Source organism: Arvicanthis niloticus, chromosome 10 (assembly GCF_011762505.2).
Source record: "Arvicanthis niloticus isolate mArvNil1 chromosome 10, mArvNil1.pat.X, whole genome shotgun sequence".
In the NCBI taxonomy this organism is placed as follows: Eukaryota; Metazoa; Chordata; class Mammalia; order Rodentia; family Muridae; genus Arvicanthis; species Arvicanthis niloticus.
Window position 1 is genome coordinate 74347209 of NC_047667.1, and position 26579 is coordinate 74373787.

General features: G+C 36.3%; 1 protein-coding gene across 10 annotated transcripts in view; it reads right to left on the reverse strand.

The window, feature by feature from the left end:
• Positions 1–977: 977 nt before the first annotated feature.
• The window catches only part of Relch (RAB11 binding and LisH domain, coiled-coil and HEAT repeat containing), an 86778-nt gene continuing 61176 nt past the window's right edge, over positions 978–26579 (reverse strand). For 5 of the 10 annotated variants that reach the window (XM_034512985.2, XM_034512981.2, XM_076941697.1 and 2 more), the window contains 12 exons: positions 26261–26384; positions 24686–24734; positions 22281–22360; positions 20632–20738; positions 19259–19358; positions 14342–14424; positions 13494–13557; positions 11712–11850; positions 9620–9736; positions 5791–5879; positions 5199–5269; positions 978–2600 (listed from right to left, as the gene is read on the reverse strand). In XM_034512985.2, coding sequence (XP_034368876.1) covers positions 2480–2600; positions 5199–5269; positions 5791–5879; positions 9620–9736; positions 11712–11850; positions 13494–13557; positions 14342–14424; positions 19259–19358; positions 20632–20738; positions 22281–22360; positions 24686–24734; positions 26261–26384 — 1144 coding nt within the window. In that variant the 3' untranslated portion in view covers positions 978–2479. Of the gene's footprint in view, positions 2601–5198; positions 5270–5790; positions 5880–9619; positions 9737–11711; positions 11851–13493; positions 13558–13761; positions 13845–14341; positions 14425–19258; positions 19359–20631; positions 20739–22280; positions 22361–24685; positions 24735–26260; positions 26385–26579 lie in introns of those variants that run through there. The other 5 variants (XM_034512982.2, XM_076941695.1, XM_076941696.1 and 2 more) reach the window with 4 other exon arrangements.

Consider the following 26579-nt stretch of genomic DNA (forward strand, 5'->3'; position numbering starts at 1 on the left):
TTAAGTCTTAGTGATACATAAGACAGAACAAGAAAGGAATCTTACTTGAGATATACTTCATGGCATGCCAGCTGTTTCCCTCTTTAAAAAAAAGTTTATTATTTAAATATATATTCATTAATAAAAGTATAACAGAAATATATTAGTCTACTATAAATTCCCTAACTACAGATTGAAAATTTTTCATAAAAACTGTCAATATCAAGCAGCTACATTTTCTGTACCTGTAGTAATCCTTAAGTAACTCCAGTTGAATGTTACACATACAAAACTGTAAGGCAGCATAAACCGAACATGATGGGTTTACCAAAGCCAAACCAAACCAACCAAACAACTACCACCACCAAAAAACCAAAAAACACCCCCAAAACAAAACACAACCCCCCTCCCCCAAAAGAAAAGCCCTGCAAAGTTAGGAGGATACAGAAAGAAGTATGGATCTGGGAAGACGTTGGGGGTACATAAGATCAAAACACTTGTATGAATTTCTCAAAGAACTAATAAAATAGTAAAAATGAAATTATTTCCTTTACCCAAATAATACTATAATTAAGACAGCATCTGCATTGTTCTAGACACTGTAAGCAATCTAAAGATGACTCAAAGAAGATGGAAGGACAGCATTAGCTGTACATGCTATGGCACAGAGCCACTCGGCATCTGCAGATTCCTGTCGTCTGCACTGATTCTTGGAACGATCTCCAGATACTTGAGGGCTCTGTATCTATTCATGTGGCAGTCACCATACATGTATTCCACTGTAGCTCAGAGCATAGTATAAACACTCTCTTTAGAAATTATGTTTGAAATACATTAGTTTTAAACTACCACAATCCTTTTAAGTAAATGTAAAATAGGATAGGGAATTTATAGAGATTAGATTTCTAAAACAGACTTCTAAAATGTATTTTCATGAATAAATGATTTATTTTTGTACAGTTAAAGTGACTCAAAAAGAAAACAAAATACACAACCAAAACAAGTATGCAAAACATTTTATTATAACAGATCAACACTTTGACACGAAAGGTAGCCACTTTCAATCTCTCAGGAATGCCTAGAATCCAGCCGTTCAGAAAGACTACTACTCAATAAGTTCACTGTAGGTAAAAGAAATAAATGGCTTTGCCTAAGGCAAATAACTTTATAAGCTTTGACTGTGTGGGAAAGCTAGCTTTTCCATAGGACGTGAATGTAATCCAAGTGTATTAAAGCCAATTTATACAATAAATATGAGAATCATGTATACGTATCAACTGTGTAAGGCCTCACATTAACCCCTTAAACCAGTTACCCCATTCCATACGCAGCACTGAGGACAACTGGCCAATTCCAGTGGGACTGTCTGTCAATAGACATGAGAGCATATAAAGAAAACTCATCAATGGGGACAGCCACTGAGTCTAAGGGACCAGGTAGTGACTAACCAATAATAACTTAATCAATGTCACTTTCACTTTAGAAGGGAAAATGGAGCCCCTAAGTGTCCTAAACTTCTTAGTACTTCTCACACAGGATGAAAAGTAAACTGCAAAGTTTAAATAATCAGAAAACATCCTAAAATGTGTTACAGGATATAGGTGTTAAATTTCAGACTTAAATTATATTTTCTTGTGTATTTCAACTTGGGGATAAGCAATTATTAGCTTTTCTCAGTACATTTATTCTTGAGCATTTAAATCTAGTACAAATGTTGTCAAATTCACCCTGGCTACTCCTCACCATGCTCAAGTGCTGTTTTCCTCAGGAAATTCCATCATACGCATCTACGTGTTGGGAGGCTTAACAGCACTTAAAGGATTCTTAAGAGAAACGTGAAATGCTCCAAGTCTCATCATTATCTACTGACTGCAGGGTCTGCCATTCCAATTCACCACAGCAGCCTCGAATACTGTGTGAAAGGAATGCATGTAATCCCTACAGAACACACAAACTGAAGTCCAAAAGGCACAGAGTAATGCTGGTGGCTCTTTCTAGTCAGTTAAGAAATAATAAAAAGTCTGCATTATTCTTTCATAATTTAAATACTTAAGTAATCTCCACTTTTATTACTTTATAACAATGACTTCAAATTTACATTATTTTAAGTACCATTGTAATAGATTAGAGTATAATACAGATATTTGTGAATATCCCATCCAAAAATAAAAATTAAAAAAACAAAACCAAAAAACCCCTCTTCACTATACATATATATATTATATATAAAAGTTATTCTCAAAAATAAGAACATAGAATAGGGACTTGGTACAGATCATTAAATCAAGTTTCTATTACCACAGTTATAATTCCCAAACCAATAGATACACAGCAATAATTGAAAGCAGTGCAAATATCTTTGGAGGTTAGGATAAAATTATAACACAAGAACATAAAGTCAGGAAAAAAAAAAAAAAAAAGGTAAGCGCTTCAAGTACAAGGAGCGGCCTCCTTGAGGTCCGTCTCAGTGTTCCCGGGGCTCCCCACCCCCACCCGGCTTCTACTTCTTTCTTTGAAACACATTGGCCAGCATGGCACCCGATGTTGTCAACTGGCCCATTTTGTTCAAAAACTTGGTCTTTGTGTCTTCACTCACTAAACTTGCAGCAATTGACATTGAGCTAGAAAAGAAAATTTAAAATGAATGTAAAGCATTAAAAACTTAAGACAAGGCACATGTGTGGAGGCCAGAGGACGACTTGTGGTTCTTTCCTTCCACCACATGGGTCATCAGTCATGTGGTAGGTGCCTTAACCTACTGAGCCATCTTGGGGACTCTAGCTTTTCATTTGTTAGTGACATTTTATCATTATGTCACACAAAGGTAAGGAAAATTTGTGATGAGGAATTTTTATGTATTATTTTAGATTTTCTCTTTTAAATAAAAAGCAGCAGTAGTTAAGACCATACATAGAGAGGGTTTGTCAGACTTTGCTTTCTAGCTACGAGACCTTGAGGAAGTTGTTTACCTGTACAATGGGGCCTATTGGGACTAGTGCAAAGTGCTTAGTATAGCGTGAGGCACATTATAGCACTCTACAAATGTCAGTAGTTTAATGGTTATCCTTTTGCCTGCATGTTTTGTTCCTCAGGAGCCACCCACCAGCCCCACCCCACCCCACCCCACCCGAGACAGCTCTTACTGGCCTGGGAATTACTAATTTGGCTAGGAGGGACAAACATAAAGTCTCTGCTACCTTGGAGCTAGAATTGTAAGAATATACCACTACATTCCAAAAACCAAACCAACCAAGCAAACAACAACAAAACCAAATCAATCTCTTTCTCTCGCTCTCTCCCTCTCCCTCTCTCTCTGTCATACCCCCCCCCCCCCAACCCTCACAACGGGTTCTGGGGGCTGAAGTTTGCCTGTAAAGCTAGCATGGCGAGCAGCTGCTGACTGAGCTGCCCTCCTGGCCTTGTGCAGTTGTTCTTTTAACTCTATCACTTCATTCAGTTCTTACAGCAAGTCTGGAACACAGCTATTACTCATTTCTCAAATGAGTAAACTAAATCACAGTGAGGTCTGCACTGTGCCGATAACAATCCTATTTCTTTTTGGGTCTGTGTGTGTTCTGACAGCCAGTTATACTAATTTCAATGAATAGATTATGAAGTCATTTCTTCTTTTCTCCAACAGCCTAGTATGCAGGGAGTAGACATAATCTGAATGACTGCTGAAGACGGCTTATTTACCACACGGCTAAACAGGAAGAGAACCCTGATCAGGCACAATTTTTCAGTGCCCTGACAAACGTCCTGCAATAGACAGGAAACCCAGCTTACTGCCTTGTGGTTTTGATCAAGACGTTTAGATCTTACTTTAGATTCAGTTTCCTTGTCTATAGAACAGAGCTTGCAGTTTCTACTGTAAAATGTTCTGAGTATTAAATAAGGAAATGTGTGTGAACAAATCAAGAGCAATGTGTGGCAAGTTACAAGTGCTCAACTTGCCTAATTTTAGAATGAATTTGTTTTAAATGGACATGGTGGTAAATACTAGCAATCTCAATACAGAGCTGGCAGAACCATAGATAAAACACTGGAGTGTGTGGGGAAGCTCTTTTCACCATGGAAGGTTAGAAAAACTTCCCAATACTTTACAGAGGCAAGAGACTTGTATGTATACTGGCTTTGGAGCTTTTGGCTTGTGTGCTTGTGTGTGTGTGTGTGTGTGTGTCTGTACACACAAAGGTATATGCTTGTTTGTATGTGTGAAAACTCAAGACTGCCTGGATGAAAAACTTCTGTAGTCAGCCTTAAAGAAAATGTGTTTGAATTTTACTTACTATTAGTTGCCCCCCAAAATCTTAATTCTTCATTGAAAATAATAGTATATGTAACACATATATGAATTATTCCAATTTTCCAATGTTCAATATTACTGTTGGACATCTGCATTCACATTCTAACTTGAAACCCAACGGACTCTTTGAATTCTATCTAGCTTTGCTAGAACACTCCTACATCTGCGAACTCCCGCCATAAGTTTATAGGCACTATTTATTTGACTGGTAAGGCTCAATCCAGTAGCACAATTCCAGCAATGTCTCTGGAAGCCTTCAAACATAAAGATTCCAGGCTGGGGACTGGAAAAATGACTCAGAAAGGAAGACATCTGTCATCAAGTCTGACAACCCAAGTTCAATCCTCAGAACCCAAATGGTAGAAAGAGTACTGCCTCCTGAAAGTTGCCCATGGATCTTCACAAGTGTGACACTGCATAAGTGTGTCAGAAAACACACACTCTTGTACTGGCACGTGCACCCTTTCTCAAGGCCTCATCAGAATATTTAGAGGGAAGGTACAAAGCATTGGCTAAAGACCTGAATCTTAAAGAAATCACAGTTTCTCTCATTTTTGGTTCTTATGATTGATTGATTTGGTTCATTCAATACTTGAGAAAAAGCTCACTTTTTCTTCTTTCAAAAAGAATAATTTTCTTTTACTTATTTGTTTGTGTTTTTTGAGACTGGGGCTTACTATGTAGCCCTGACTGTCCTGGAATTCATTATGCATACCATTGGCCTTGAACTCACAGAGATCTGCCTGCTTCTGTGGGGATTAAAGATGTCTGCCACTACATCTGGCTTGAATAATTTTCTTGTCTTCCAAAGAAGTAATTACAGAATAATATAAAACATTATACCCATAGATAGCAAATTTAGAGAGAGAAATTGAGGTTGATAAGAAGCCTTAAAAAAGAATAAATGTCTTACCCTGGAGGCTCTTGGACAGTCTTGTTTTCTACTTTTTGTTCACATTCTTTTATCATGGAACTTAAAATCACCTGATTAGAAAAGTCATTTACTTTAGTCAAATAAAATTAACATTATCAAACACTATAAAGCACAGTCTAAGCAAGTGTAAAGACCTGAAGGGGGTGAAGTGTTAGGGACTCTGTGAGGAGGCTGGGCCAAGGCTCTGGCATGCAAATAAGCTTACGTGCCAAGAGTGTGACGGGCACAGAATGCTGAGGAGAAATGGAACGGAAGACTTAGACACAAATAATAGAAAAGAAAAGGAGTGGACAGAATTGAGTTAAATATCCCACAGACATTTCCATATTAAATTCTCCTCGTATCAAGTGGAGAAGAGTGTGTTATCCTTAGAGAGTTGTAGAGGTTCAACGATATTGAAGAACCTGGTGAAGTATTACAACTAGTAAACACACTCACAAAATAATGTCAAGCTAGACTTAAACAGTGTTAAGCATGGCTGTCACAATCTGGCCTCACCCAGGGAGAAGAGAGTGTAAAAAGAAAGATGCTAAATCCCATAAACTTGCTGCTGCTAGTCACAGGCACTTACCTCATGTTCTGGAGACAGATGTTCCATGTCAGTCCGTAAACATCTGAGGCCCGGTAAAAAGTGATTTACCATTAAATCCTCTGAAATGACTGAGGAAAGATAGTTAAGAAAAAGGGGGGAAAAACCCCTAAAAACACCCAAACCAACCAACCAACCAACCAACCAACCAACCACCCACCCACCTCAGCCAACAGAGATCATATAGAAAAAAGGCTTTTTAGACAGTGCTTAGGCACAGCAAACATGCAGGTGACAGACTTCCTTCACAGACATTACCTTTATGGGAAAAGTTGATACTAACACTCATCTAAGTGTATTCTCACACTTCTATTTATTTTGGTGTTATCTGTTACCCTAATATCCCATAACTTAATTAAATACTATATAAATAAAATAATGATGGTCAACATTCAATTATATAATCTGTTAAATTAAATAAATTCTAAATATGAGAGATAAGAAAACATTTCCAGCGGGGTAGGAAAAGGCTTAACTGACAAAGTGCTTCTGCACAAGCTTGGGGGCCTGAGCCTGCACTTCAAAGTGTGGTGCATCGGTGTGCCTGCAATCCTGGCACCAGGGAGGGAGAGACAGGAGGAAACCTGTGAGAGACACTGTTTTCAAAAAGAACAGTTCCTGAGGAACAACACCTGATTTAACCTCTGGCCTTCACATGATGAACACATGCACTTGCACACAGAAATATGTTCATGACATGTATCTGTGTGTACCACTTGTGTGTCTGGCATCTGCAGAAGCCAGAAAGGGACATTAGATCCCCTGAAACTTGAGTCACAAATGGTTGTGAGCCACTATGTGGGTGCTGGGACTTGAATACAGATGGTCTGCAAGAGCAGCCAGTGGTCTAAACCATGCTATCTCTACAGTAACATGAGTTTTTTGTTTGGGCTTCACACCTGCTAGGATGACTTTCTATTGGTTCAGAATAAATCAGACAACAGAATACATTCTACTTTAGGTCCTGGCCATTTTTGAGCTTTAGTTGATTAGTTCCACATTCAAAAGAATCAGAAAGCAGTCACATTTATCAAGAAGATAATTCATCTTATTAATTCTTATCAATGCAGACTTATTTTTATTCTAGCTCTTATGTAAAATTATACCATGTTCAAGTGAAAAAAAAAGAAATGAGTTCCTTTATGAAAGTAGCTTAGTTTTTAAAAATTATAATGAACTTCATTAAGAAAAAAAGGGATGTAATATATTTCTACTTCTCTGAAAATATCATGAGGCTCCTCTAACAAATGCATGACTTATAAATTCCATCCCTGACACCAGCATAGAGGTAGGAGAGAACCAACTCTGGAAAGTTGTCCTTTGACCTCCACATGCACATGTGCTGTGTCACTGTGTATATGCCTGCATTGGCACACGCGATTTAAATATATACATGATACAGAGGGCTGTAGCTTAACTATTGTACAGACTTGTTTTCTAGATACTGGGAAAGTACCTCCAAGATGTAAGTGGGTGACCTTTGGATTAGTAGAAAATGAAATACTGAAACACAGGCATGGAGGCTCAAGATGACCACACTTACAGAAAATAGGGAGTTATTCTTTCTACTGACTTGTTGGGCCTATCTTTTCCTCATAAAATGAAACTTTCAAGGACTGGAAATGTGTGTATCCTTCAGTCCTGTCTTCTATTAAAACCGACTCTACCTCAATGGTAAATGATCAAACACCTCTGATTGCCAAGAAGACATTCAGAGATGCATAAGACATGCTCTTGCATTTTGGATAGCTCTGTAATAAAGTTTCTTTTTAAACAAAACCTGTCTCTCTCTATATATACATAGTATATATGACCTTCTTTCTCCATAACTCCATACTTGCCACCCAACATTAACCGCTGGCCTCCATGCACCAACTTGCATTCATTCAGTTCTCCATGCCATATATACCTTGTCAAATTTCCTCATCACCCCTAAGCCATCTACTCTCTAGCTTAAACATTTTTAATGCATGCCATGACATTTTGATTCGTTATCAGACCAAATGTTACCTAACTTTTCTATGTCAGTTCTGCAAGAAAGCTATGTCCTACTCAGCTTTGGAACAGACCTGGGCAATGAGACTTTATTAGTGACTATACTCTTGACGCAAGTAAACTTGGAGTAACGCACAACAAACTCAGCGTTTGACTAAATGGGGGCTACTCTAAAATGGCTCTTGTTCCCCTTCTTGTCCTGCCAAGGGACTTTTTATTTATTAACCCAGCAACAGTTTATAATATTTAAATACTTGATACTTTTTCTGTATAAATTTCTATGTTCTTCAGAAATGATTGCTTTTCTTATTTAGAAATTCTGTTTTATACAGCTAAAGTTTTCCTGATACATTTTCCTCTCCTCGAGGCACATTCCTTTATAAACTCTCTATTAGCTAATTAGATTACATGAGTTTTTGCCTAACTTGTAATGAATCCTTTCCCAGTGGAGCTACTAATTCTCACACCATCATCTCTCTCTCACCAGGGTTCTGTCACTTCTTCATAGAAGATTCCTCCTTGCCAACTCACAACAGTAGTTCCTCATCTGCTTCCTCTATCTTCTCTAAGTTGAAAATCTAGCACGATGAATCAGGAATGACAGTGACTTCTGCTTTTAGTGGAAAAAAACTTATCAAGGACATGGACTTTAGTTATCAAACTAAAATATTAGACTTCTGCTTATTGTATGATCTACATTATAAGAAGAAAGGCTGACGGCGTCCATGTAAGTAGACCATTTGTAATCAGTCCTCACAATAAGGAATAACTCAGCAGTGGGTCATGCTTCCTGAGCTTTAACAGTCCCACAGACTCAACAAAAGCAACCCTCTATGGTTACAACTGAGTTAGAAATATTCCAGCACTAATAAGTGTGTGTGGCACTCTAGAACATCTTCATCTTGTTTCAAATGACCTGTTCCCTCTGGTGAGGACTGTGACCTGGCATACAGCAGAGACTCACAGTATTCTGAAACTTTTCCTGGCACCTGCTTTTCTCTATGAATCACCAGGAAGTTTAATCAATCTTTTTCTTCTCTCTCTCTCTCTCTCTCTCTCTCTCTCTCTCTCTCTCTCTCTCTCTCTCTCTCCTGTGATAATTCTCTAATTACTTGCCTAGAATGTGCTTTTGTGGCTCTATTCAGCTTTCCACCCTTTCTAATCCCTCACTTCCTTTTCTTGAACTCTCCTGTCTTTTATTGAGAGCCAGAGGCTAGAGTTCACTTGGCCCATCTTCACTTCCTTCCTAGTTTTACTATACTAAACATAGTACAGAGAGAACGTTCAACAGGACAGTTAAAGCTCTTTGTTCCAGCTCAGTTTTGCTTTTAACGATGGAAAGCAGAAATTGTCACTACAGTCTTTAAGTACTGGCTTAATCATTTCTAATCTAGTGGTTGATATGGACCACTGTTTTTCTCCCAGTTCAGTTATTGGAGATGACTACCATGTTGCCCCTGAACGTCTCCAGAGAGTAACATTTCTCTAAGAGAAATTCATAGTATTTCACTGGCTAAGTTAAATTTTCATTGGAAAATCCAAAACCAGATGATGAAAGCCTAGATTCATTCTGCCTTGCATTTATTGTTTACTGTACAGTAAAGCGCAGGGCAGGTAAGTCATCAGGGCTTTATAGTTTTATAAAATATAAACAGGATTAAAAACTACTTTTAGAAATTATGAGATGGGTAGAGTAAATCAGATGTGACAAAGTTGAACCAAAACTTCCAAAAAGTCCACTCAATTTTTACAGCTGGGTTTTCACTGGTGTATAGTGGGTTACATCAGCAAATATAGTTCAGTACGGCAAGGATACAACAACAGGATAGTGCACTGTAGGCTTCAAAAAGATGGGTCGCAATGTCCAGTCTTTTCGAATCCACAATTTGTAAGTTGTTCACCAAGGCTAATTTATGTAAATGTGGTATAACAACTGAATAGGGAAAAAAAAGAAATTGTTAAATTTTATCACAATCAAATGAATACAACCCTCATACTTTACAATGTATAATTATGCTTTCTCTTATAAGGCAAGAATGTATGCTTTTCCAAGTAGGTGATTTGTCATTTCAATGGTTACACTACTGTCCAGTTAGTTCTGAGGACAGGTAATCTCACCTCACCTCCTAATCTCCCATTTGGAAAAAATGATAAACAAATAAACCAAGACACACATCAGTGGTAATCTTTTCATAAGGAAGCTTATGTTTAGGAACACAGTATAACACATATAACCTGGTGGGAATAATTCTAAAACTCATCTTCAATGAAAAAGAAAAATAAGATACAACATCTAAAGAGTCTTTTATTCAAGTCTGATTAAGTAAAGATTTAAAATAGCAAATAAAATAAAGATAAATACATAGAATTTAAATTTAGATTTTAGGAGACTCTCAAGCTCTTGAGGCAGATACAACAGCCAAAACAAAGAGATAGATTTGTTTGTTTGTTTGTTTATTTATTTGCACTTGGGCCTAAAGTCAACCTAGAAAGAGAGAGTCTGAAGCTGGGCATTGAAACTTGCACTGTAATCCTACAGACAACAGTTAATTAAATCTATTCAATTAAAGTTGTTCTTAAATTTACCTTTAACTGTTCTTTTGGGACTACTGGGAGAAGAAATTTTTTTTTTGTTTTCTATTATATAATTTTTACATATTTAATAGGCAGGCATCTATTGCATTGAATAAAACTATCACATATTAGGGCTACTTTTTACAGTTCTTAAAAATTCTAAAAAGAGACATTGAAATACAGTGTTCGCTCTGGGAAATAACTGTCAGCCTGGAATTACAAAGGATAAAGCCGCCATGAATCTATGAATGTAACCAGCTCCATATCATGCTCATGGTGATCCAGATGGTTTCTTCTTCCAAATCCCCCTTGTGGGTATATGTAAACAAGTTATATAATGCTCTACTGGCAACTAAATTCAACAACACGGCATAAGCCAAAACCCCACGATTACTTAGCATATTCCTTAATCTAGGAGCTAGGAGTTATTCTCTCTCCCTCAAAGGAACCAATGTCAACCCACCTTCAGAGCTCTGACTAGGACCTCATGTAAATGTGGCGCTGTAACACAGGGACTTCCATGCTCATAACTAGAAGAGCAATCTTTTCCTGTTGGTTGGCTTATCAATTGTAAGTACAGTCACCTAATGAGCAGAGACTCTCAAAAAATTGTATTAAGTTCCCATGCCCTCACAAACGTTTTGGACACTGTAGTCCAAATAACCTAATACATTTTGTTGATCATTCTGATCTTAAAACTGGTTAAAAAAAAGACTATCAGTCTGGGTATATAATAAACAGTCTATTAGAGAATGCAGTTTCGCAGTAGAAACCACACTGATTTAAGTGGCCAGTCAGTCCTATGATCCTCTAGAAAGAATGTCAAATTCCTAAAACTAGTAGCACCATAAAGTATCACTGCGATAACAAACATACTTTGGGAGTATATAACAAATATGCTTTTGTTTCTGGATACCAAACATGCTTGGGTGGGTTTGATGCCATCCAAGAAACTGCTATAAAGGATGAGGGTCACTATAAAGAAGACAAAGTAGAAATGAGAGAAAATGAGCTAGCATATCATTATGTAGATCTAAACACTGAAAATTAAAACAAAGTAGTGTATCAGGATGGCAGCATGCCAAGAGGGTTAAGTAAGAATGTGATTAGTGACTAGAAACACAAAAGCATCCATAAAGTTTTGATTAAGAAAGTTTCTTAAGCAACTACAGGTGGAGAGCTACTTAGTGTTTTATAGCTAGTAATTAGGAATACAACAGGGATCAATTCCAGGATGGTTTTTAGAATGCAAGAAACAAAGAGCAGCAAGGCTCTGACACTCAGACAAGCTCCCAGCGATGGAACAATGCAGAACAGGTTGAAAGGTCACTTACACTCATCTCGGAACCGGGGTTCTGCATTAGGCCCGACTCGGCCAAATGTTCTGATGACCTCTGTATGCAAAGAATGCTGGTCTTGGTACTGAGGGTCTTCCAGGAAAGAAGCCAACTGCATCTTCACTCTTTCTAGCAACTTGAAATCAAAAATAGAATATTAAAAATGGAGTATGGTATTAGAGTGAGCAATAAACAGATTAAAAATGGCTATGGTAGTGGATTCACACTGCAAAACCATTATAGTGAAGTTTTCTTATTCAGAAAAGATCTTTCTGTCTGTACAGTAATTCTTAATTTAGATTAACAAGCAAGCACATCTGACAAAAAATTAAAAACAAATGAAAAAAAAAAAACCCAACTATGTAAGAAAAGTTGGTACAATTTTGCTTTTGTATCTAAGTTATAAGTCTTGAGCCATAGTGTAGGTACCAGCTATCCAGCCCTGAAAGCAGTGAGTCATAGCTGACTTACATCTTACTCACATTTCCCTAAAAGACATTGTATTTTTAGGATTTAAGACCATGTTGAAATTCTGGCAAGACTGCAAGCACTGCAGAAAGATGTGTTCTTTTTTTCTGTTGCTTTGTCAGTAAAATATGTAGAGCAAAAAAGGGGGAAAATATTCTTTCTATAACTAAAAATTTAGTTTTTATTGTAAGAATCTTTAAAAAAATGAAATTTCATTGAATTTATTTGGTGAGTAATAAATATGTCCACAAATCACTTATTTTCTAACCACAAGATTTTTTTCATTTGTATTAAATATATGCCCAGTATGACAAACAAGCAAAAAACCTCTGAAATTCATCTTGGTAAGTGTTTAAAAAAATTTATTTTATGTGTATGAGTGTTTTGCATTCATGCATGTATATATGTATACTATGTGTGCACTTGGTGCCTGGAGAGGCCAGAAGAGGGCACCTTATTTCCCTAAAACTGGAGTTATGGATGGTTGTGAACCTCCATATGGGTGCTGGGTCCCAAACCCAGGTCTTTTACTGGAGCAGCAAATGCTCTTAACCACCGAACCACCTTTCTAGTACCTTGAGAAGTGTGTTATATGTAATGTCGCAGTTAGGCATAGAAGGTAAAAACCTTGAAATGAAACCACAGTTTTAGAATCAAGATAATCTTTATGGAGAAAAAATTTCTTAAACACCTGAAACAGGGAAGTCAGGGTTTATAGTGGTACAAGCCACAAAATCTACATATTAGAGGATTGTATAAGGTAGCATCTATGGCAGTTATTAGGATACAGGTCCCTCCTCTACTTCATCGGAAAAAAAGGAGATAGCTTTGTTTTCCTAATGTTTTATGAGAAAATATTCTTCAAACTAGCAATAAAATACATATGCCGGGAATGATGGTGTACATCATTAATCCCAGCTCTTGGAAGGCAGAAGCAGGCAGATTTCTGTGAGTTCAAGGCTAGACTGGACTCTATAGGGAATAAGTACCAGATCAGGCATGGTTATTTAGTGAGATTTTATCTAAAAAAGGAGAAAAACAAACAAACAAACAAACAGAATGTATGCAGGTTGGCTTATATCCAGCTAGGCTAAGGTTAATTGTTTCATTGAGAAGTCCAAATACAGAAATGGAACAGTTTTTTTTATAACAAGCAATTAGTCTAAATTATGGTACTTTTAAATATCTGGTGAGTAATTAATTAAGAAAGGCCATAAAAGTTAAGCTGCTCCCTGACCCCACCTTTGGGAATGTCATCAGAAATCTGTCATCACCACTGGCACAGAGTTTAAACAAATGTCTATTTCTTACCTCTCTCTGAATAACTGTTTCCATAATAGTGCCAAATGCTGGGATTGTAGCAATCCTGACAGAGCTGTTAGAGATCAAAAAGGAAAGAGACTGATGAGATTTCCCTGGAAGACACTAGGATCACCATTAACATATGGATCAAAATAAGCACAAGGTAGAAATCCCACATTAGTCTCTAGCAATGACAGTTAAACTTTTAAAGAGCAGACCAAGAAGAATGCTCAATAAGACAGGCAGGGTAACTCAGGGTCACAGTCTGTGAACTCACAATTCAGGATCACCGGACAAGGTAACAAGGGCCGGAGCAACCCGCTTGTCAACTAATGCTTCACTCATGCCTCGAAGAGTCAGCTGTAAACCAGTCAACATGCAATAAAAAATGGTTTGGTAAACTGGAATGAGAACTGGGTTAGCTGTGACTGAGGATGGGCAGGCAGACTCACTGGCCTTTCTTGCTTTAGTTGTCCACATGAGACATTAAAATGTTAAGCCTTTGGTTCATGCCACTACACTCACTGCTAACAACCTGTTAGTGAGATTAGCAGAGCATCCTTTCCTGGCTTGAAGAAATAGTCCATCAGCATGTTTTGGTTTTGAAAGTGTTTATTGATTATTTGTGCTAATACTTTTTTCTCTATTATATAGCCTCTAAATTAGGCTTATTGTGAGATTGATGTTAAAAACCAAGCTCAACAATGTACTAATAGCAACATGATAAAGTTTAAAATCAAATAGGCATATAACCCAATGTTACTATTTTCAAGTGACTGTTAACAGCATGATGGTTATTTCTCACCAGGCACATCTGGAAAGGAATGCTGGACATGGAAGGCAGGGACAACACTTACATTTCAGGGTCACTGGAGAGAGTAATGAGAGCAGGAACAACCCTCTGAGCTACCAGAGTCTCATTCACCCCCTTCACCAACAGCTGATTGGTCAGCACAGGGGGTATTCACAGGTGGTGCATGGAAAGCAAACAGTGTGCCACGGGAAGAAGAGAGGAACAACCAAGAGAAAGAGAGAAAACACAAAAGCAAAACCAAAATTAGAAGCTAAGCGAATACTGCTACTAGAGTGCTTACCAAAGCATAGAAGGCTGAGGAGGAAAGAAAGCTTAAATTGCCTAGCAGTCTACACAGAAGCTTGTCACCAATAGGATGGCAGTTTGTTCTTTAGGTCAAAGACTATAATCAATTTTTATCTTCAATTAAAATGTAATATAGGGAGAATTTCCTTTTTTCCCCCTTTTTTTGGTTTTACTGAGACAGGGTCTCACTATGTAGCCCCAGATGTCCTGGAACTCACTATGTAGCCCCAGATGTCCTGGAACTCACTATGTAGACCAGGCTGGTCTTGAACTCACAGAGATGCCTTTGCCTCTGCTTCCCCCTCTTGTTGAGATTAAAGGCATGCAACACTACACCCAGCTCTTAAAAAAACAAAAACAAAAACAAAAACAAAAAACTAAAATGGAGATACATATTGTCTTAATAGTAACTAGTTAGTTAAAATTATTAAAAGTCAACTGAGTAGGATTTTATTACGATCAATAAAATACAAATAGACATTTTTGAAAGCAAACTTAAATGGCTTGTAGCCATCACTAAACTGCTTTCGATTGTTCCACAGTGAGGACATTAAAGAGTACACAGTAAAACTCCCAACCTGTCCTCGCACAGCTGTAACATCTGAGCTGCAGACACAGACTGCAGCAGTATGTTCTGGAGTGTTCCACCTAGATGTTCGCTTTGGGTTCGAATTCCAGCTCCCTCCCACTATGAGCCATGCAGCCTTAGATAAATTACAGAATCTTGAGACTAGTTTACTCATCTGAAAATGCTGAATTTCTCACCTAACTAAAATGATGAGTGTACTATTAATTTACGAGCAAGAACTACTGCACACAACAAAGGGTATTATGCATCTAATATGAATTTAGTTATAATACTACTCAATAATATACGATTTGGAATTTTTATAAAAAGAAGTCATTTAATTACATTTGTTAGTTTACTTCTGAAAAGGTCTTTTTCTTATAATTTTCTAAAAGCTTACATAAATTTTAAAGTGCATATTATGAACAAAATCAATCACTCTAACTAGCCATACTTTGGTTAGGAAATGATGCTAATTTTTGTAAAACAAGAGAGTAGTAGAGTCTACATTTTGTTTTTATAAAGATTACTGAAGTTGCTCCCCCAAGATTCAGAGTGTAAGCACATGTAACTACTAAACACTAATCAATCTGTTCAGGAGTTGTAGCTCTCACAGAGAATCAGAGCTACCATGGACTTTCAGTATCAAAATCACCTCTGTGCATGTGCTGGCATTCCTCTTATAAAATATGAGAGACTTAGTTAACAATATGTGAGAATATTTAACTCTGTAATAATCCATTACCATTTATCAACCATTCATTCCAGAATTGATTTCAGCATTCCGAAACAATTTATTAAATGCCTACGTTAATTAGGCAGGAGTAAAACGACAAAAGATTGCTGGTTAGTCAACAAAAGGACGGACTGGGTATGAGGACTATCCTGTACCTCACTGGTACAAATTGGCATAATTATGCTCTAATTGTATTTTGAGAGAAAAGTTTCATTTTAACAGGAAGGGTGATGTGTAGGAGGAGCTAAGGTAGGAGGAGTACTGCGAGGAAGAAAAGGAGTAAGGAGAGGAGAAGCTAGGTGATGAAAGAGAGAAAGAGGGGGGAGACAGGGAGGCAGATATTCATGTATCTCCACCAGTCAAAGATAGTTGTTATATCTAGGTTGGTCAGCGGGTTACACCTCTGATTGAACAATTCCAAACTTATAACGCTTATGATTAACATTATTTTAAAACAATGTATAAATGCAAAAAGGAAAAGGGGGCATGGGATAGGGGCTTTCTAAGGGGGGGGGGGAATGGGGAAAGGGGATGGCATCTGAAGTGTAAATAAAATATCTAATAAAAAAAAGAACTAAAAAAAACGACAAAAGATATTGTTATATGACTGATATTAAGTTCAAGTAGGAAGAAATAGGACAAGGAGTTCAAATTCTTTGCATCATAAGACGCGAGGGCTATCTTGATGCCTGGTATCTTGAATTCATCCTTTCAAAGGGGGTAATTTAGAGGACAAGTTAATTTCTCACTATTCTAGGATTCTTAAGGTAATTAAAAAAAACTAGAAAATTAGTCAATAAATTTGAGTTATGAATTACTAGCTATTTTACATACTGTACCATTTGATCTTTATGTCTGGTGAGGCAAATACAAAACATTATATCAAAGTTTTAACAGACTAAAATCTCAGACTTGTAGAAATGAAGTGCAGGGTTTTAGACTTGAAAGTAAAACCAGACAACAGACTGACTCATTCTTATCTGTCTTAACTGATGTTGGTCCTTTCTTTGAGTTAAAGTCTAATGATATAGTTCAATTACCTCACGATTAATAGTCATGTGATGTGTTTTTATGGAATTTGTCACCCTAGAAGGTCATTTAACATGAAAGTCACTGGGTTCCCCCAGAAAAGGACTACATTTATTTTCTACTTCAAAAAGTAAAACATGGTATCTTGTTTAGCACCATGAACAACATAATCCCATTGGGTTTCTCCATGTCCTGCTAATCTAAAAACAAAGCTGAAGTTGTGTTAAATTTCAGAAAGTATTTCTAATTAAGTTCCTAGTCTATCCAATTCTCACTTCTATTCCTTAGTCCTGTTCCTTTGCTTTGGAGGTAAGCTCTCAGGGAGCGCAGGCTAGCCTTGAGCTCTCATGCATCAGAGGATGACCATATAAACTTCTGATCTATCTGCCCGAGCTCTGCAGCACTGCATCTCATCTCAGGTTCCTGGGACACAACCCAGAACCCAGAACTCAGGGCATTCGAGGCAAGCGTTCAAGGCAGATGCACACACCAAACCAAATGTGAAATGGGGGAAGCTACTTTTACTTATTTGAAATGCTTCAAATATACATAACTTTTAGAAACTAGGAGTCAAGAGAAAGGAGGAGGTTTTTAGGTCTTAGAGTAATATTGCAAAGAGTGTATTAATGATGGCTTTCGAAAGGACACATTTTTCTTTTAAGAGGAATGAAGAAAGCCATCTTCATGGTAATGTCCACTTTTTAGCACACTGAGTAATCAAAGTTACTTATCCAAGAAGGAATTTGTGCAGATAAAAACATCAAAATTACTCTGGCATTAACTTCAACAAATAACTTTAATTATAGATCATCTTAAAAACAACAACAACAACAAAAAAACCCAAAACTTTCAACTTCCTGGCCAAGAGAATTTTATTTAGATTTGATCTATCTAGTTCTTGAAAATTATAGATAGCAAATATTTTAAATATATTCAGTATTTTATCCTCTAATTGCAGTTTATCTTAAATTATAGAAAAATTCTTAAATTTAGGAAGATTTTAATTAATTCTTCTCAAAAACATTTTAAGTTCTAACCCCTAATCAAGAAGTTATATGCAATTGATACCTGACTGAGAGAGGGAAAAATCAGTGTTTTTCCAATGGAGTATCACTAGGTATATATCAACCACACTCCAGGGCAGGGCTCATGTCAACACAAAATAGACTCTTTGCTGTTTTCTTTTTTTGAGCTCTTTTTGCTTTGTTCTATTTTGTTTTTGTGTTTTTCTTGTCCTACTGATTTTCTTCCTTCCTTCTTTTTGTTCTTTTTTCAAAAGCTTATTTGATTTTAAGTTTCTGTTTTTGTTGGCTTTTAAAAAAATTGTTTTTGAGAGAGACAGAAAGAACTTGAAGTTGGATATGCAAGAAGTGAGGAAGATTTAGAAGGGAAGAATATTACCAATGTATAGTGTGTGAAGAAAAAGTTAAAAAATAGAATCACAGGCATAAAGGGATGGTTTATACATTCCTTATAGAGTTTTATTATTTTGTGAATAGCACAAATTATAAAAACAGTGACATCTCAACCAAAATTTATAACAGCTCATATGCTTGACATATTTTAAGGGCTTTACTAACTCACAGAATATTAACAAAAATCATTTGAGTAGAATATGTTTAATCATTGTTTTCCTTTGGTACAAAAGGAAACTGATGGATAGACAAGTTCAACTCTGTCCTAGTAAAAACAAAGTTGTAGAAGAGATGGGAACTGAACCCAGGTAGCCTGGCTCAAAACTAAACCAATTAAGGACTTTAAGATGTAAAAATAAGAACATATGTCTATAATATTCTATCTAATGTATAAACTGAAAGGCGTTCTTAGTTATCATATCATATTAAGAAGATAGTAAGTTAATAAAATCTAGGCACACTACAGAACAATTTCCTGCCTTGTAAGCTCAGTGACTTGGGATCCTATTCCAGATATGGTATGTGAAGAAATACTATAATTGCAAGTAACTGTATTTAATACTAATAAAGTAATACTACAACTTAAGCAATACTCTATGTTATTTTAGCTTGAGTAGTTATTTACTTCAGTAAATAGGAAACGACAGTCAGAAACATTTAATAAGAAGAAATTCAAATAAGGTTTAAAGGAGAAATGAAACCAAGAACAACATTTAAAAGAACCAATAAGGCTAGAAAACATTCTTCATTTTGCCAAAGCTAAAGTTCTGCCCCATCACACAGTACACAACTAGATACTATTTAATGTCACAAGTCTATAAATAACTATGTATACACATATACATGGCATTTAAAACTTAAAAGAAACCTTTTTCTTTTCCAAAGGAAATCACAAATAGAAGCAAGAAAAGTGAATGTAACTAGTACCTCAAACATCCTAGCAGCAGTACACCTGACAAGTGCAGAAGTATGAACAACACCATACCACAAAACAGTCAGCAATAGCTCATGATAGGCCGGATTTGCACTGTGGGAGAAAAATGACAACATTAAGATCTAAGTCACATGTCTAACTGCTGCACTGAAAAATCACTATCTGTGTGTTTATATATTTATTATGCAAATGCATATTAATGATAAGACACTGGCAGAACATATGAATGAAATGTAAATTTATTACCTCAGAGTTAAGATCCCACAAGAAAGTAACTTTATATAAGTGTAACCATATTCAGAATTGCACTTCTCTAAGCATTTATAATTGTGACAAAAATTCTAAACAGTTTAATAGCATGAAAACTAAAATTACAAATAAGAATAGGAATGGTAGGACATTCCTATTTATAGAACATAGGAGGTCAAAGTCGAAGGATAGCAAGCGCTAGGCTCATCTCCACGATGTAGCTAAGGTCTATAAAAGCCTGCTTTGTCACATGGCTGTAGTATAAAGCCCGTTCAGACTGGTGTCATTAGTCTGGCCTGCAGCACATGAACTATAGACAGCGAGAACTCAGGCCAAGGCCAGCTAGGGCAGCTAAGTGAGATGCTGTTCACAACAAATGAAAACACAAAATAAAAAGAGGCTCCACGGGAGAGCATTTGTCTGGCGTGTATGAGGGTCCAGATTTAATCTCTAGTACCAGAGGAAGATGACTGAGCTGTAAGCACCTCGGCAACCATGACTTATGACTGCAGAGACTAATCACACCACAGGGAACTGAGTAAGGAGTCCACGATAGCAGCTTTCAATTATGGCTTGTTTTTCACTTCTGGAAAACCATTTTTAAAAATCTGTACTCGATCATATTTTTCTAGTAGCTTCAAAATAAGAACTGATCTATACTGCTTTTCTCATTAAAAACTCACAACACATTAACTACAAAAATATCTAAGAATAATCAAATAAGTAAAACCCAAACCAACTCAAAATGTGAAATGTTAATTCTTAAGAACAATAGTTACGTGTTTAGGCCTAATCTTTCCTTTATTATATAAATCCATTTGAAAAACTACATATACCTTAAAATGAACAGCTCCTGTACCTAATACTATTTCTCTCTCGCTGTGGAAGCATGCAGCAGCCCCTATCCTCCTCCCCTTTCTGAGACCACTGCCCACTTCAGTCTGGCCTGGTGCTCCTTTATCTCCGTTCAAACTCTTAGGTGGGACTTCCCACTACTATTTTTCAGGAGCTTCCCTTCTTTGTTTGAGACTCAGTTTCCTGAGTTTCCTTACATCTTTTTCTTTAATATGCTTTTAAAAACAAAAGCAAAACCACCCATAAGCTATTTTGTTTTTACCCAAGTTCCACAAAAGAAGCCTTCAGGCTGTCAAGAGGAGCATGTGACAGTGAGAGCAGTGTCATCACATCTTCCAAGAAGCCAACTAACAGCTTTCGGTCCTCTTCCTACAGAGGAAAAATATTGATAATGAATTCCAAAACAATTAAGTAGAACTAAATGTCATAATTACCCATCTTCAATTAGAAATGATTGCTACATGAGGCCAATAGATCTCACTTAAAATATTATACATTAAACTTATCCATGCTTATAGTGGTATGAGGTCAAAGACTACCATAATCTGATTTAGATTTTGCTGTTCAATATGGTAGCCAGTAGCCATGATTATTTATATTTAAATAAAAAAAAATAAGTAGCATAAAAAATTCTTTAACCATACTAGATAACAGCCTTAAATACTGAGGACAGCATCCTTAGTATTAGAAGACTCTGATATATAAATTATATATCTATATACTATATAAAGTTTCATTTGTTGGTCTTGATTTAAGGTATAATATTTTATTAAAATTTATATTACCAACTTTAGTTTCCATAAATGGTGGCTATACACAGCTAACACAGACCACCAAAACAACTGCCTTTCTAATAGTAAAAAATTGTGCTCCAAGAACTATGTTTGCAATATCCACTGGTGAAAACTCCAGTTGCTAAAATAGATCAGTGCTTTAGAAACACTTCAAATTGTGATTAAAAATAAATTAGTAACATTTTCAAGCCTTATTCAATGAATCATTATGACTTTCGTAATTTTTATTAAAAAAATGAACCAACCTGTTAGATGAGAGGTAAAACTAATCTGAATGGAATGCATAAGGGAAAGGAATCTGATATTCTCCCAGGAAATAAATACCTAAGTTAAGGTGGAACAGCCAAAGGACACAAGTCAAGGACAGCTTCTGGATACACCAGAAGGTCCAGGAGAAAAAGACTACATCAAACCAAGGTGAGATATAGAATTTTATCTTTTTTTTTTTTTTTTTTTTTTTTTAAACTACTGTGCTGTTGAGTGTTTCTGTTTGTTTTTTTGGTCAACCTGACAAAAGCTAGAGTCATCTGGGAAGAGGGAAACTCAACTGATAAAATTATCTCATCAGATTGCCTATAGGCATGTCTGTGGGAATTTCTTGATAATGATTCCTGAGAAGGGTCCAGCCCAGGTGGGCAGTGCTATCCCTGAATAGGCTGTTGGTCTTGGGCTGTATAAGGCTGAACAGGCCATGGGTAGCAAGCCTGAAAGCAGGATTTCTCCATGATCTTTGCTTCATTTCTACCTTGGTTTCCCTCAACGTTAGACCATGACTGGGACATGTAAGTCAAATAAACTTTAGAAACTTGTTTTTACCAAGGTACCCTTTAGTAATACTTCATTTTTCTTAATTACCTCTATATATTAAACTACCCCAAGACATAGTATTTTATAGCAGTTTTAAGCCACTGTATTAGTTCATGATTCTGCAGTCAGCACAGGGCTTAGCTGACTTTTGCTGGTCTTGCTATGGTCATTCATGCTGCTTAAGCTGGTGGAACTTTAGCCGGGGTGACATTTTCACTTAAGCTAGAGGTTTTGGGTTGACCTCAGCAAGCAAACATCAGGTATTGTTTAAGGAGCAATCACCTTTACTGCAGAGGAGACTTTCTCTTACCTGAATGTAACATGTGAGGACTCCTGTTGCATAAATGGGGACGGTAGCTTTAGTGAGGACCCCATTTCCTGCTGAGGAATCTAAAATTATTAAAATATTTTTAAAAGTTCTAGTATACTTTAAGTGTAAAGACAAAAGTGAAAATCACAATTGTATTTAAAATTACAACTATTTACAAGATTCTTTTGGGAAGCATTTTGGTGAAGACACATTCTGTGCTGTTAATCACAACGTAATATTCTGAAGTGGCACACACACTTCTAATAGATGAAAAAGAAATTTAATAGCAAACGGGATCTTAGACTTCTATTTCTAGAACAGAAAATCAAAAACTTTAAGAGTCTCTCTCAAAAAAAAAAAAAAAAAAGTGTCTCAAGCACCCACAGAGCCAGGTCTTGATAAACCTATATGCTTTATGCTTTTAGGTTGTAGCCTTTTGTAAAACATAAAGCACTTAACTCAAAGTAGCCTCCATAGATAATCTGTTAGCCCGCTTTAGCTCGGGGATTACAGTTTCCAGAGGCTCCTTCTATATCTACTGTAGGTTTTTGGCCAGACATCGCCCTGAAAATGTTCATGGAGGAGGAGGAGGAATTAAACTGCATAAATGACAGGACAGCAAGGGACTCCAACCATGACGGTGTGACAGAGGACCACTCTCTAAGAGTTGTTGTCTACAAACATTAAGATAAAGTGAGACTTACAAAGAAAACTTCCAGACATGACAATGAAGTAAAGTATTTATAGTTCATTTACTGATTGTTACATACTTGTTTTAATTGGTTAGTTTCTATGTTCTTAAATTTATTTTGATGTTGTTACTGTACCTCTATTTTTATAGTTAATTTATTTTCAGAGCCATACATAAAGAAACTGAGTTGGAAAGATACATTTAAAAACTGAATGTGATTTCAACAACAAAACAGGTTTCCTATTAGCTAGGTAACCTTTTCACGGGAGGATGCTAATATTAGCAGTCATAATAGAAAATTAAGCCTGAGGCCGGAGTCAGTGGTATTTAACAATACTGACTTTAAAAACGGGGTTAACGATGTTTCTGAACAGCTAACTTGATTTTACAAGCTGTCAATTCTCAATAACTTAGTTTTTCTTCACTAAGTCATCATTAGAATTAGTAACCAACTCAAGCATCAATAATTAGGCATTCCACATATCATCTCTTTACAAAATCTACTAAAAGTAACTGTGCTGGCTGGTTGGGTTTGTGTTAACTTGACACAAGCTAGAGTCCAACAAAGGAGCCTCAGCTGAGGAAATGTCTCCATGAGACCCAGCTGTTAAGGCCTTTTCTCAATTAGTGAGTGATCAATGGGAGATGGCCCAGCCAATGGTCGGTGGTGCCTTCCCTGGGTTGGTGGTCCTGGGTCCTATAAAAAAAAATCAGGCTGAGCAAGCCATAGTAAGCCAGTAAGCAACAACCTTCCATGGTCCCTGCCTCTAGGATCCCGTCTTGACTTCCTTTAATGATGTACTACAGAAGTGTAAGCCAAATAATCCCTTTCTCCCCAACTTGCTTTTTGGTCATGGTGACTGGTTTCAGCAATAGAAACCCCAACTAAGACAGTAAATTTTGGAAAGTATGTCTTAAACTCTGCTTCCTTCAAAACAAAACAAAATAATAAAAAACCTGTACCAAATGTCACTGACACTTTATTCATTCTTCAACTACTTCTAAGGACACCAGAAATGTGATTTTATAGACCACTAAATCACATTAAGGTAAGGTATTAGATAAAGAATTGTCTATGTGTTCAAGATTGATAAAATGGAAATTGCTACATATTCCATTTAATATTTTTTATAATTTATGCTCAGAACTGAAAAAAATACACAGGCTAAAAGAGGTATACATAAATCACTTTCTTAGGTCAGTGAAGATGGCCGAGAGTGATGCTGTACCTGAACTATCTAAGACAGATGGGTGAAAACAATCAATGGAAAGTTTGATCACAAAGACCTATAGATTCTTTAAATTTTCTGTTTCATTAAAACAAAACAAAACCTTCTATAACCTTCATTACTTTCCACTGTTATTCTATGACATTTCCACTCTTATTTATTAAAGCTGCTTGTTTTGTTACGATGAAGTATTTTAAGCACACCATGGTACACTCTATGGATTAAGCACCTAGTCTGAGAAACTTGGCTTTAGGCCAGTTTGGTCACAAAGTAGTTCTTTAAAATTAAAATGAAGAAGGATGAATTCACCCCATGGAGAAGATAACTAACATGGCCCAGAGGGATGACTAAGAGCTACACTTTCTTTTTCAATTACTCTTCCTAATGTATATAATTTTCAGATACTGAATATAGTAACTGAATATAATATTTTTCCTGAATAAAAAGGATCAATTGCTTTTTAAAGTAAAAATGGACATACTTACCGATGTTTTCTTCAGAGAGTCTTAAAATCTCTTGGAACTGGGGTTTTACCTAAGTAATGCAAAGGAAAGACCTATAGATTAATTAATGATAAAATATATACTTATTACCCATACAGGTATTTATTTTGCAATTTATTAAGCAATTGAAATGGTCAGAAATATATTATATTTAATTAACAGGACCTTTAAGGATAAAAATCAATTCAGATCAGCAGGTATTTTCAGAATAGCCTTTGGTTTCTTTTCTTAAAGTAATTTCAATATGATTTTAAGTACTTAAGATTACTGCCTCTTAAAAACTATAAAATTTAGTGACTAAAAAGCTCACTTGCAGACTATTACATGATTGAATATTATATCAGCACAGTATGATTAGTATTATTGGAAGAAGCATCTGGATACATCTGAAAGGAAAGTCCTCTCATTTAGGACTGTCACCATTAGCATCTTCACAATCCATTATCAATTCCTTCAAATAAGAAATTCTTCAGTACCTTAAGGTACAGCAAATGATTGTTTCATTTTTGAAAAAGGAATTATCATAGATAATGAATTCAAACTACTGAGGACAATTCTGCAGTGTTCACTGCTTGATGCCTCCTATATGTTTTTCTGAACCCACACAGCTAGCTCTTTACTTAGGGTCTACTGAGCAATTTCCAATGATTATGGTAACAAACAGACTGGGGAAGAGGTAAAAGGATTTTGCTTTCTTGTCAGCATCTCAGTCGTTTTAATTCACACATTAAATGTAGACTGAGAGGAAGAACACTGGGAAAAGATTAATCTGCAGAATCATAGAACTAAGACTGACTCTCTTCATTTTGCAAAACATTAATCATTATTTAACTTATTAAAGGTCACAGAGCTTAGCAGCTAATATACAGTAAAGGAAGTCTGAGTTTTGTTGAGTCTATTGAAGAATACTTTTCTGCTTTAAATATTGCAATAACACAGACTTACTAGTAAGGAGCAGAGACTTAGTGTTTACTATTTGAGTATCTTGATGAAAACCAGATTAGAAACATTAAAACTCTTTTAAAATTACTTCTCTAAGCAACTAGCCTAGCAATAAACTATGAAGACAGAATTGAAGAAATTGGATGCAAGCATCCTCAAATTCTAACACGTGAAACAATAAACACTGTAGGCCACAGTGACAAACCACACCCTGGTAATGACGGAGACACATACTGGAGTATCCATGCTGCTTTTAAGAAGCGGTACCTACCCTTGGAGCAAATTTATAGGTTGCTGTGGCTTATCACTTCAGGTTTTTATCAAGTACTAAGCAGACAACTGTTTCCAAAATCTGTTCTATATGGCAAAAAACTTGAACAGTACTCAAAGGATTGGGTTCTTTCCCCTAATATGCCTATGGCAAAAGCCTTTGATAGATTTACTGTGTCAGATTTCATAACAAAATCTCAGTACACCCTAGGCTGAAGCTAAATATACTACTAAACTTTAACTTCTTAACAGATAAAGAGAGGGATCACGTTATCATTTCTTTGTTAAAGCATTGCCATATTATGATTCTGTCTCTTGAATATAAGGAAAGATATTAATATTTACCTTAGTGTTTGTAAAAATTTTGCCAAATGTCCGGCAAAGACGCCAGAAAAACCTGGAGAACTCATGGACACAGGCAGTTGAGGTTACATTAATTTTGCCCACTATTTCTATAAGCTGCGGCAACCTGAATGTGAAAAGAAAGAAAAACAGCAGGGGCACATGTAAATGACTATCCTCATGATACTGCCCTAACAGTAAAGATGCAAAAACCATCCACAGGTTCTCCGTAAGCAAAGGATGGCTTTCACATCCTTTGAAATGGCATTAAGAATGGACTCATCTAGATCAGTTTTTCAAATATCTGTCTTTAACCGCTTGC